Source organism: Arachis stenosperma, chromosome 8 (genome assembly GCF_014773155.1).
Source record: "Arachis stenosperma cultivar V10309 chromosome 8, arast.V10309.gnm1.PFL2, whole genome shotgun sequence".
NCBI classification, from domain to species: domain Eukaryota; kingdom Viridiplantae; phylum Streptophyta; class Magnoliopsida; order Fabales; family Fabaceae; genus Arachis; species Arachis stenosperma.
Window position 1 is genome coordinate 3,003,924 of NC_080384.1, and position 13,918 is coordinate 3,017,841.

General features: G+C 34.2%; 1 protein-coding gene across 2 annotated transcripts; it reads left to right on the forward strand.

Annotated features, from left to right (window-relative positions):
- The first annotated feature begins 9,600 nt into the window (after positions 1-9,600).
- On the forward strand, positions 9,601-13,802 carry LOC130946627 (protein HOTHEAD-like). Of its 2 annotated transcripts, XM_057875432.1 has the most exons (6): positions 9,601-9,774; positions 10,179-10,557; positions 11,926-12,236; positions 12,436-12,821; positions 12,929-13,497; positions 13,584-13,802. In XM_057875432.1, exons 1-6 carry the CDS (start codon positions 9,675-9,677, stop codon positions 13,636-13,638), a joined length of 1,800 nt encoding a protein of 599 aa, XP_057731415.1. In that variant the 5' UTR covers positions 9,601-9,674; the 3' UTR covers positions 13,639-13,802. The 2 variants fall into 2 exon arrangements, with proteins under 2 accessions (XP_057731415.1, XP_057731416.1); XM_057875433.1 differs by lacking the exons at positions 9,601-9,774; positions 10,179-10,557 and adding an exon at positions 11,124-11,196.
- The last annotated feature ends 116 nt before the right edge of the window (positions 13,803-13,918 follow it).

Consider the following 13,918-nt stretch of genomic DNA (forward strand, 5'->3'; position numbering starts at 1 on the left):
AGTCACCAAAGACAGTCAAGGAAGTACAACATCTCACAAGTTGCTTAGCCACTCTATCCATATTCTTACCAGCAGCAGCCACCAGATCCTATCATTTTTTCAAAACCATGAAGAAATCAGACAAGTTTGTTTGAACAGAATATTGTGAAAAAGCCTTTTCCGAATTCAAAGATATTTTGGGGTCACCACCTATACTCAAGAAACCAAAGAAAGGTAAACCACTTTTCGTATTTCTTTCAATTTCAGCTAACACTATCAATTCCGTGCTTGTGACAAAAGCAGGAAAAGAGCAACACCCAGTATACTTTGTGAGCAAAGTCTTGCAAAATGCCCAGACAAGGTACCCGATGATAGAAAAATTAGCTTTTGACCTGGTTATCACTGCCCGACGTCTACGACATTACTTCCAGACACACCCGATTATAGTTCGAACAGGTTACCCCTTATACCAAATATTATCATGGCCAGACTTAGCAGAAAAACTGACAAAATGGGCAATAGAGGTCTCTGAATTTGACATCTCATACCAATCCCGAGGATCACCCAAACCCCAGGCGCTAGCCAACTTCATCTCAGAATTTACAAACGAAGACGAACCACCCAAAAAATGAGAACTATACGTCGATGGAGCATCAAACGAACACGGATGTGGAGCAAGAATCCTCCTAAAAGACGATATTGGAGTCCATGCCGAGTAGTTAATAAAGTTTTTTTTTCGAAATGACCAATAACCAAGCTGAATATGAAACTCTCTTAGTAGGCCTAAGGCTAGCTAAGGAAGTAGAGATCTCCAGCTTAAGGTACACTGTGACTCTCTCCTTGTAGTACAATAGGTAAACGGTCATTTTCAGGTACGAGATTCACTTTTGGAAAAGTATTTAAACTCGGTCAAAACCATGATGAAATTTTTACAAAATTTTGAAATACTGTATATACCTAGTAGAGAACAAAATTGTAGGGCCGATATTTTATCTAAATTAGCTAAATATAGGATAACTGATTAAATAGAAAAATTGAATCATCTCACACTAACAGAACCAAGTTTAGTTACCAAATATGTTCTAAACGTGTCACAGGAAGAAGACTGGCGAAGCCCATTTATTCGCTACCTAAAAATTGGGGAAACACCAGAGGGTGAAAACCTGAGGACATTCAGATATAAAGTGAACCATTATACCCTATTAGGGGCAAACCTATACAGGCGAGGTTCCAGACCATTGCTGAAGTGCCTTGGCCAACTAGAAGCAGAAGCCGCCATGGAAGAGGTACACGACGGGGTCTGCAGACACCATACCGGAAGTAGGAGTTTGGCTACAAAGATACTCTGAGCAGCATACTATTTGCCGGCATTAAGGAATGACTGTAGAAATAAGGTGCAAAGCTACGATGCATATCAAAGATGTGCACCGCTCATCCACAACCCGGCTGAGCTATTACATACCTCAGATGTTAGCTGGTCATTTCACAAATGGGGGATGGCCATACTCAGACCGTTCCCAGTTTCAACAGGATAGGTAAAGTTTCTTTTGGTAGCCATTGATTATTTCACAAAATGGATAGAAGCATAGCTTCTCGCGAAAATAACAGCAGAAAAGGTACAAAATTTCATTTGAAAATCAATTATATGTAGATTCGGTTTACCTAGAGAAATCGTATCTGATAATGGCAGGCAATTCACGAATAAGAAAATTGCTTCATATTTAACCGACCTGCATATCAAACATTGTTTTTCCTCCGTCGAACACCCACAAACCAATGGGCTCATGGAGGTGGCTAACAAGGTTATTTTGCAGGCCTTAAAAAAGAAATTGACAGATGCTAAAGGGTGCTGGGCCGAGCTTATACCAGAAGTGCTGTGGAGTTATGAGACAACACCCCAAACCACAACAAACGAAAGCCCGTTCCGACTAGTCTATGGTGCAGATTGTATGATACCTATTGAGATCAGCCAAGGGTCTACTCAAACTAAGTACTTCGATGAACAGGATAACTCGGAAGCCGAATCGGCCGAACTTGATCTGATAAGTGAAGAACGAAGCCTAACTGAACTAAGGCAAAAAGCCATAAAGGAAGCAATGCGAAAGCAATATAATAAAAAGGTACGACCAAGAACCTTAAAAGAAGGAGACTTGGTACTAAGGCAAATGGAAGAAGTTCGAAAATCACCAGGACATGGGAAGCTAGCTGCTAATTGGGAAGGCCCCTTCCGGGTCTACAAAGTCATTGGAAAAGGAGCATACTCTCTTGGAACACTAGAAGGAACAACTCTCCCCAGCACTTGGAATATTTCATCCTTAAAAATTTATTATAGTTGAATCTATATTGTAAATGTGAAGTGGCCAGTCACTCTTTTTCCTGATCACGAGGTTTTATCCCTAAGAAGGGTTTTACTCGAATAGGTTTTAATGAGGCCGACCACCTCTCACTTTTCTCGAAGGACTGACTTCGCATACAAATAAATTTATTGCTTTCTACTCAGTTATCCATATTTCAGATTTGTCAAATCAATAGTATCAAACCAACAAAACCAAGTTGGAAATTACATTCATATTACTAAATACTGAAGCCAACCATACACGTCGGACAACGAACTCTAAAATACCGATTTGAAAATTGGTATCTAACAAAAGTCAAAACCAAGCCATGAATTCCAAACTGCAAACATACTTGGCATAACAAATGAAAAAGAGATCTATTTTTCAAAAATGAACAACCCCCCCAAAACTGGTCCTTATCTGACAGTTCACGCAGATATATCACTATGAATTATCTAACAACGAAAGAGAAACTAGACTTAACAGTCATTCATTTGCAATTTATAAAACATCACAACAAGCCTCGGATAAAGGCAAAATTCAAAAGACTCCGAACAAATCGGATAAAACCAGTTCCAGAATAACTACAAACAAAATACAGATACACAAATATTTTTCAAACTGGAAGGGGAGTATTCTCAGCATGCTCCTCGCCGGCTTCGACATCCGCAAGCTCCCCATTAACAACTACTTTGGTCACATCGAGTTTTCTCACATCAAAGTTCGAAGAAAACAACGTGACTTGGCTGATGGCACGATCAAAACCAGCTACGAACATGTCCATCTTCTCCTCTTCAAGCTCGTGGATACGAGAGGTCATCTCACCTTTAGTCTTATCATTTTCCTTAATCTTAGCTTGCAACAATCTAATTTGTTCTTGAAGACGAGAAACCTCATTTTCCCTCTCCTTCATTTTTGAGGTTACATCAATGACGACCTCTTCCTTCTCTTTTAGCAAACGCTATAGAGTTAATGCCTTGTCCACTATTACCTATTGTTTCGAACCTAACAGTTTGGTAGCACGCCCAACACACAATAGCTGAGATGCGACAATCTACAGAGAGAAAGACAAAATACAATAAAAAAAAATTCACAGAAACGAGCAAAAGATCAATAGAAAAACTCACCTGAATCAACTTTCCCATTCCCTCAACTCTAGTCCGACGAGTGAGACCCATGTCTCCAGGATACTGGGACACACGATCCGCAAGCTCGGAGATTGGAAACTGATCACTCCATACGGAATGCGGATTCGCCCCAGGTATAAAACCATGCAGTTTTCGTTGCCTTTCAAAAACAGACTTCACAGTAGCACCATGATCACCTTCAGAAATCATTTCCAGAGACTTCTCCGACCCAGTCCTCCTCTTTTTTGGAGAAGGAGGAGGCTGAGCGGAGGAATAGGCAGCATCCCCACCCGCCTCTTTCACAACACTGAAAGCACTACCACCTTTCTCACCTTTCTTTTTCAGATACGCTTGAAATTTGGCCGAACTCAAATTTGGAACCCTACCACCTACAACAACAAAAGGCAGAAGATGAATAACAACAACCAAACAAAATTAAAGCATATAAAACCAGAGTTACCTATATACAGTTTTAGCCCTTCTTTGTCATTTTCCTCTTCATATCTCAATAAATCAGGAATGGACAAACATTCCCCAGCAGCAAAATTTTCGATTACAAAATCTAAAAAGAGGTCTTCCTCCTCACTCCTTTCATTAGCTTCGAGGATTTGCATCGGTTTCGAACACCAATACAGAGGATATTTCTCTATCAGTTCGCTATCTAAATAGAAAGGATATTCAAACTCCAAAGAGAGGACCTTTACAAACATAGATTTGAAATTTTTAAAAGAAGACTTATACAAAAGGAAGATAAAACGGCCAGAAAAACTACCCAGAAAAATCCAAAGCCCTTTCCATACCCCTTTTGATTGAAAGAAAGAAAAGAAAACATTCAGAGTAGTAGGAAAATCCAGAAAATTCATCAGACATTAAAATGCATGCAAAAACACCTAGGAATTAGGATGTAACTGTGACGGAGCACGGTTTAGCTGAGTTAAAACCTTATATTCGAAATCTAAAAAGGAAAACTTTACATGCAACTCAAACAAGCAAGGATCATACATATAAAAATAACCCCAATTCCCTCTCCTTTCGCAAACTCTCTCCTCACTAGTACAAGGAAGAAATTCAACACGGATACCAGAACCTCCCCTAAAAAACTTTAGATTTTCCAACTCACGAAGTGACTCGACATCGCAATATGACGACGCAGAATTTTCACATCAACGTGAACCCAAAGGTAAGGGTTTTCTTTGTTCACTTTGACAACTTTCAAATTTTCTCTCTTTTTCTTTAGCCATTTTTCAGAAGATAACAAAATAGAGGAAACAGTAAAAAGACGAGAAGATGGTAAGAAGATGAGAAGACTAACCTTTGAAAGACATGTCTTTTCACACTTATGAAATTTTACAACTGAAGTTGTGATTTGTGTTTTTCCAAAAAGAAAATGGTAAATGTTTAATTACAACCCACTACTTTAGTGAAAAATTGAAAAATAATAATGGCGCGCCTAATGTGAATCGATCCGGATCCAACTTAGCCAAATAAAAATTTATTGCGGCCTAATTAATAAGGTAAAATTTTTTAAACCATTTTTATCTCTCTATTTTTAAAATTCATTTATTTTCAAAAACCCAAGGTTGAAACGCGCGTTGAGTTTAGGGGCTACAGTATTCCACCTCAAAATACCAAGGTATAACTCTACAAAAAAAAAGCTCAACTTGCTGAACTACACTCCAACAAGTCAAGTTTGGGGACTGTGTACTGTACCCCTGCGATCTCGGACAAAACTGAGTTATACCTCGACACGACTTATCATGAAAATGACTCCATCTTAATAGAACGCTTCCCATGATCTCGCCACGAGATCGACCACGAAGATCTCGGATGAAAGCAAACGACTAATTCCACACTAACTGGGCTATAAATCGGGCGCGATACTGACAATAGAGAAGAGGGCAAATTCATTCTAACAGTAACATACTATCAAGCAACGTCCCGATCATAAGCACGTTTTCATTTAAGTGATTCCTTTACTGACTTGGGCGTCGGAGTCCCTTTTGCAAGTACTACGCTCGGGTCCGAGTTCGCGAGAATATTCCCAGTTCAATTCAAGCTATCAGGCATATTAGGATTGACGTAAGGCCGACACATAGCCTGGGAGGAGTATCCTTGCCAGAACAGTCATAATAGTAGTTGTAACTCCTTAATTATATATATTACAAAATTACTTGAAAAACCATAAAAAATCAATCTAAAACCATTTAATAAAATTATCTTATTTTGTTTAATTACTACTTCTTTTATTTTTTAGTTACTACTTCTTTTATTTTATATTTTTTAATTATTATTAAAATAATTAAGTAATATTAGATATGATAATAAGTATATAATTATAAATATTATATACATAATATTAAAGAACTACCTCAATAATAAGAAAATAAAATTGCATTTAATATGAGCTAATAATAATTAAGAAATACTTAACCAGTAATTATTATTAATTGTTTCCAACGTCTTCACCTAACTGTGTGTGTTGAGGGCAGGTGGGGACTTAATTAAAGGCTTGATCCTAGTTTTGGAACAGTTGGAACTTTTGCCTCAAATCTACAAATATTGAATAATAATTGTCTAATAGCTAGGTTTTAATTAAGTGGAAGGCATAGACATAGCATAGTAGATAGAGTTAATTAGAGAGCTCAAAGATTGGATTTGGAACAACCAAACCAAACCAAACCAAAATCATCATATCGAATATTTTGTCTATTGATGTGAGTGAGGGTGGTACTTGGGGGTTGCACTTCCATTTTCAGTCAAAAAGATATTATGAGTAATACTTTAAATAAAATTTTAAAAATTATTCAAATAAATATTTTAATTTTTACGAAATTTTAATCATCAAATTAATTTTTTATTTTTAATTTTGTTAGATAAAGTAATTTTTATGTTAAATTTTATTAAAAATTAGATAAATTAATTATTATCATTATTTAATAGAGACATAATAATTCTTAAAAATTTAAAATCAATCTTTTGATTATATATAACTAAACATTCTAATGTAAAATTTGATTTGTTTAACGAAATAAATATTTAAAAATAAATTAAAATTAAAATTTATTAAAAATTAAAAGATTTGTCTAAAAATTTTAGAAATTGATTTAGATTATTACTCACATCTTAATTCCAACAACTTAGCTATATACTAATAACAATTTCGCTAACAATTTCACTAAATGAACAATGAAAGTTATAAATAATAACAAGTCGTATTTTTGAACTCGGTATTCAGATAATAATTTATTAATTAAAAATATAAATTTTAATTTTAACTTTACCTTTTTTTTAATTCGTTATTTGCATTTATTTATTGTATGCGTTGTTCTTCTATATTTTCTCTACTAATAATAGCTGCTACTAAAGCTTCTTTTTTCTTGTGCATGCCATTCTTGTTTGTTTGCGTGTTGCATGTGCATATTAATAACTCTCTTCTGTGTGGATGGTGTTGAAATAAATAGAATATACACTAAGTAGGATACATCTTTTAGTCAAAGCTATGATCTATAATATTAATATTTGAGTTCTAATAATTATCATTAGAGTTTGGTTCTTCAATGCTCATAATGCACCACACTAACCAAATTCTTATACACAATTTATATTTCAAAAAAATTTCCATGATTATTATTATGCTAAGAGCATCATTGGTTGAGGAAAATAACTCTTCATGATTGAATCATCATCATTGAATTTTGTAGACGTTTGGAACTATAAATTTAGACTACAATATATATAGACATTTAATTTGAGTAACAAGGAAGAAAAGAAATTAAAACAATAACAAGGCGATGACAAGTACAACTAACTTATAGTACTGGCAGTTAATTAACATTGATCAATACATGATTTTCAGATCGTTTTGAAACGTGCAATCGTAGTATATGTTTTAATTTATGCTCTTCCTTCTAAGGAAAGTGTTGTAATTAATTTCATTTGTCTTATTTTCCTATAACTATATGTGTGCGTGTGTGTGTGCATGCTTACATGAAGATAGCACGTCATAGTTAATTAGCGTGTTTGAGCAATAATAATAATTGTACCAACTTAATCTACTAATTAATCAAATAAAGAAGGAGATTAATGTGTGAATTTGGGTCCAAGTAGATGAACTAATATAACGGGTCATTCATTGTTGTAAGTTGTAACCCTAAGGCCCCTATGCCAATAAGTCACTAGTCAATAAAATAAAATAAATCACCAAAAAATGCCGGCAGGGATGCCCACTGTTGACTATAATGATCTTCTCTAACCCAAATTTTCTATGTTGCATTGGAGTGTGCATTCACAAGGAAAAACCATGTAACTAAACTTCACAACTCTTCTAAATTATTTCATCTTTATGCCGTCTTTATTTATTAGGATCTCATACTATCTAGAATAACCATCCGAGTACTAGAGATGATAAATATATTCCTAAACATGATACCAATCATTTTAAAAACTTCAGATGATAGAAAAAGATAACACTAATTGTTATATTTCTAATACTCCATAAATTTCCATTGTACACATTGTACAAGTATTCCATTGATTTCTCGTATTTTTCCTATTTATTAATGTGATTAATTACCCAACTACGTTTCTCCCCTAAAGCTTAGTATTGGAATGCCCACTTATAAAAATTAAGAGAATATTATTATTTTATATTACACATTTTAAATGTATCTATTTTTCAATAGTATTAATAGTTTAATACCATATGCTTTATTAAAATATTAGAAAAAGAAATATGTGCATGCCTCTATACATTTTTTAATTTTGATATTGAAAAAACTGATGTGTTATTCACTACTATTGGAATTATTTTGAGTGTTATTTAGGAAATGTGTAAGACAACTATTAATAAATCAGAGAGTCTGATTTAGTATGACATAAATTGGAGATTAGGTTTTTTTAAATCCTCAATTCTGACCTACTGATTAGGTTTTTAAATTTTTTTTTTATTTTTTTAACTACAAAATTTACCCTCCAATTTGCTATACACTTGACAAAAAAATTTTCGCACACAATATCTAAGGTTCAATTTGTTCATCAATCAAATTTAAATACAAATAAGAGGCTAAGTTTTTTCTCTCTCACTCGATTTACCCTTCTATTTGTGTATTGTTGTTTTAAAAAAATTTAACTCCATATCAATACAATACACTCCAACAACCCATAACAACGCGTAACACGTATAGTAATGAAAATCCATTACAAAAAACTGAGCCGCGACTATATATCTTATCAAAATTGCTGCTTATATTACCACTTTGTCAACCTATTTGCATGTATATTAATTTTCTAATAGTCACAAAAAAATATATTAATTTTCTAATATTATTTCATCAAATTCTACTAATAATTTAACTCCAATAGAAGTACGTGTAATACAATTTATATAGATACTACAAACAAAGACCCCTCTCCTCTCTCTTCCTCCCTTTTTTTTGTATCCACCAAATAAAGTTAAATATGAGGCCTAGAGACCTGAGTGAGGGAAAAGAATATACATACATATATACATCTCAAAGGCTCAAACAGTAAGCGACCTAACTAACTAGAGGATATAAATGTAGCAACAAGAGGAAAAGATGCTACTAGAATTTACAAGCCATATATATATACATACATAGCTAGATTTAAATGTAGCTAAAGAAAAAGGAAAAGATATATAGTATACAGTAAGTAAAGGAAGTACTTTATATATAATTAACATTGATAGATTTGGTGGCATAATAAATGTAGAGCGTTATTACTCTTACTTGCTCGTGAGCTGTCTTTGTATGATCAAAGTGGTAGATGCCATCATCGATCATCACAAACACAAAAATGCCAAATCCAACGGTCACCCTTTCATCCTTATTAAATGCAATCTTCCTTCATTCGGTCATGTAGGTACTAGTAATGCATCTTGTTAATTCACATTACTAACTGTTTTATCTTTAATCAACTTGGATTATTATTAGAAACAAAGTCAAACATAATAAGCATATGTATGTGATGTAATAATCATTGATAGGTTGTTATGTATGTAGAAGTAGGGTTAGGAAAATGGAGATCACTAATGATGGTGACACATTTAATTTCGTTCTCATTAATTATTATCATCACATTACTGGAAGTATATAAATAATTGAAAGTTTTTATAATATATATAGTCACAGAAAACAAGGCCAACCAGAGAGAGACACATAGAGTTTGAAGAAGGAAGCAGAAAGTTGCATCGATCTTGAGCTAGAGAGGCTCAATGGCTTCACTACTACTTAGTGCTTCTGTCAGATCATTTTTCCTCTTCTTCTTCTTCCTCCTTCCACTATGTCTCTTCAACTTTCTACCTCTCTCTCAAGGTTCATAAACTAAATCCTTTTAATTTCTCACATTCCATTCTTATTTTTATGATCTGATCTGATTTACTAGATCACACACAGAAACATTATTCAATCTACATTTTTCTTTAATTTGTTGATGGTGATGCATATAATATACCTATAATCGTGTCTTTTTCTTCCATAATTAACATGCAACACAACTCTTCTTTGACTTCATATCTTCTCTTCTTGTACTAATCTTTTCTTATACTAATAAGATGATAAGTATTAATGGATAATTTAGATAAATATAAAGATATTATATCAATAATATTTTTATATTTTTATAATTAATTATAAATACAAACTGTCTTGGACATAAACAAATTTTTTACATTTATTTAAGTAAACGAGTGAGTTGACTAGTCAATTAACTTGTACAGGTAACGATAAGGAATGGAACCATGGATATGAATTCATAAGGAAGGCGAGCTCATTCTCATCGTCACCGTCGGAATCAAGCAGCAGCAGCAGCAGCAATGGCTACGATTACATAATAGTGGGGGGAGGAACGGCAGGATGTCCTCTAGCAGCAACGCTATCGGAGAAGTTCAGTGTGTTGGTGTTGGAGAGAGGGGGAGTCCCTTTCACGAACCCTAATGTGTCGTTTCTTGAGAACTTCCACATCACACTGGCGGACACCTCACCAACCTCAGCATCCCAATGCTTCATCTCAACCGATGGCGTTCTCAATTCAAGGGCTAGGATTCTTGGTGGTGGTTCCTCCATTAATGCTGGCTTCTACACTCGAGCCAGTTCAAGGTATATGTAGTTATGTACTACTGCTTTATTATTATTACATACAACCATAACACCTAATTTTTCTTTCCAACTCTTTTCATTTTTAAATTTAAACCGTTCATTTCTAATCATTTTAAGATGCTTTAATCAATTTGTACAATAACACTATTAATTATCTTTTAGAAAAATATTTTGAAACATAGAGAATATTATTCGTAATTTTTTAGTCTGGGTTTAATTTGCGTTTTTATTTTCTCGTATTTTTCATTTTCAGAATTTTGTAGGAAAAAAATTATGGTTTTTATTTTTTTATAGTTTTTAAAATAAAAATGAAAGGTAAATCAAAGGCACCATTTTTATCATATATATTTTTTAAATAGAGCATAATTATATTATAATATATGCATGGTGGAATAAAAGAATGGGAAATTTTCAAATAGAACAATATAATAAGTTGGTGGTCTTGATTACATACATAATCATGACTAAGATAATGAAGCGCTTGGTGTTTTGGGTTAATGTGGTTAATGTTGTTATTACTTCAATTTTATATCTCTTTAATCTATTCAGTTGTCAAAATAGTTTGTGTTAAGGGATTTGAAATTAGGCATATCACACAAGACACAACTACAAAGGCAAATTTTTAATGAGAATTCAGATGTAAGTTGATGGTACTATTTATACACCGCTCACCTATAAAATAGAAGTAGTGTGACCATGTATATATGAAGAAATGCGTCTAGCATTAGCATGAAGAGACTTTTGGGGGACCCCTACGGCTATCAATTTACCTTCACAAAGTTAATTAAATTTATTGCTACACATGCATACGTAGTAGTAATACTATCTCTGTTTCTATCAATTTTCATTTTCATCAATTAATGCTCTCTCTCTCTCTCTCTCTCTCTCTCTCTCTCTCTCTCTATATATATATATATATATATATATATATATATATATATATATATATATATATATATATATATATATATATATATATGTGGTCCTTCTTAATCCTAACTTTATTTATTCCATGGCACTACTCATAATCCATTTTTATCATAGTTAGAATTTGGTCTTAATTCTAAGAATCAAACTCATCACATTCTTATATTAATGGCTAATGTTGTAATGCTTTGATTTCCGGTTGTATATGGTTTATCATGTGCATGTGAATCACAAGTAGGTAGGTACCAATCAATTAATTCACATATCTTTTTCTTTCTTCTGCGCTTTATAAAACTTTTTAAATGTATAAATGTGAATTTTAAATCTAGCTAAATTAGAAAGCTACCTAAAACAATTAATGCAGATGGAAACTATGAACATAACAGAATGATCTCTTCTATCTCAAAGAAGGTCTTTAACACTTGAACAATAAAAATGCAGATTCATAGAGAAGGTGGGGTGGGATTCTAAGCTGGTAAATGAATCATATCCATGGGTTGAGAAGCAGATTGTTCATCGTCCAACGTTTTCAGCTTGGCAGAGAGCAGCCAGAGACAGCCTCCTAGATGTTGGTGTCTCACCTTTCAATGGATTCACCTATGATCACAAATATGGAACCAAGGTTGGTGGCACAATCTTCGACAGATTCGGCCGCCGCCACACTGCCGCCGAACTTCTTGCTACCGGCAACCCTGATAAACTTACTGTTTTGGTATATGCCACTGTTCAAAAGATTGTTTTTGATACAAGAGGTGAGAAACTTGAAACCACATATGTCTAAATTGAATGGTGAAAGTTGATAGATAAAACACGTTAGATGACAGTTTGGTCAAAAATATCAAATCATCTAAAATTCTTAACTATTTGGCAATGCAGCAGTTTACGCCTTTTATTAGTATAGTACAATTGTATCTGACATGATTGAATGAAATGGCAATGATGTCCTTGTAGGAACAAGGCCTAAGGCTGTGGGGGTTATTTTCAAGGATGAAAAGGGGCAACAGCATCATGCAATTCTAAACAATGATGGGCAGAGTGAAGTGATTGTGTCTAGTGGTGCAATTGGGACTCCTCAAATGCTATTGCTCAGTGGAATTGGCCCAAAAGAAGATCTTCAGAAGTTGAACATCCCTGTTGTTCTTGACAACCATTTTGTTGGGAAGGGCATGGCTGATAACCCTATGAACACAATCTTTGTCCCTACTAAGAGACCAGTTAAACAATCACTCATTGAAACTGTTGGTATCACCAATTTGGGTGTCTACATTGAAACTAGCTGTGGTTTTGGCCAATCCAATGACAGCATTCACTGCCATCATGGCATTGTCTCAGCGGAGGTAACTAATATATTCACTAAATCTACTTAATGCAGATACAAAATAATGCTAAGGAATATAATGTAAACACTATGAACAACATTTAACATGAAAAAAACTTAATACAGATTGGGCAACTCTCCACAATTCCCCCCAAACAAAGATCAATAGAAGCTGTTCAAGCTTACTTGAAGAGCAAGAAAGATATACCAGTTGAGGCATTCAGGGGAGGTTTCATTTTGTCAAAAGTTGCGAATCCTTGGTCAACAGGAGAGCTCAAGTTAGTTAACACCAATGTGGAGGACAACCCTTCTGTGACCTTCAACTACTTCAGCCACCCATATGATGTTCATCGCTGCGTCGAGGGGATTCGCTTGGCAACCAAGGTTGTCCAATCTCAGCACTTCACAAACTTTACCATGTGTGATAGACAGACAACAGAGAAACTGCTTAACCTCACCGTGAAGGCTAATGTCAACCTCATTCCAAAGCATGTCAATGACACACAGTCACTAGAGCAGTTTTGTAGAGACACTGTGATCACAATTTGGCACTACCATGGTGGCTGCCATGTAGGGAAGGTAGTCAATCCTGATTATAAGGTTCTTGGTGTTGATAGACTCCGCGTCGTCGACGGCTCAGTATTTCCAGAGTCACCAGGAACTAACCCTCAAGCTACTGTGATGATGATGGGAAGGTATGTAGAATTCTATACATAGTGACCATGACACTTCACCTTTGTTTTTCATGTCAATAATCTATTGTTATTTATGTTTGTAACAGGTACATGGGACTGAAGATTTTACAAGACAGGTTGGGGAAATTTGATGGTATATAAGTGTGTGCATGTATGTGAAGATTGTGTCTATTAAAGTGAGAAAAAGAAAATTGTGTCATATGAAGATAAGAAGAGAAGTATTAGTTTTAGGACTGGAAATTAATGTATTTTGCTTGTAATTGACCAATTGTCAGTGAAGAGTGATTGTTAAATAATCAACGAAGTTTACTTTTTTTGAAGAAGAAAAACTTCTGTTTATGTACTTATGTTCATATATGTAATAGCCATCATTATTTATTTGCATGATAACTTGGCAAGTTCCAAAGACAGTGGAAAAAGA

Bases quoted from the DNA above. Each gene is read 5' to 3' on its own strand.
- LOC130946627 (XM_057875432.1), top strand. From the start codon at position 9,675: ATGGCTTCACTACTACTTAGTGCTTCTGTCAGATCATTTTTCCTCTTC. The intron at 9,775-10,178 runs GTTCATAAACTA...TAACTTGTACAG, and splicing joins CTTTCTACCTCTCTCTCAAG to GTAACGATAAGGAATGGAAC. The intron at 13,498-13,583 runs GTATGTAGAATT...TGTTTGTAACAG, and splicing joins ACTGTGATGATGATGGGAAG to GTACATGGGACTGAAGATTT.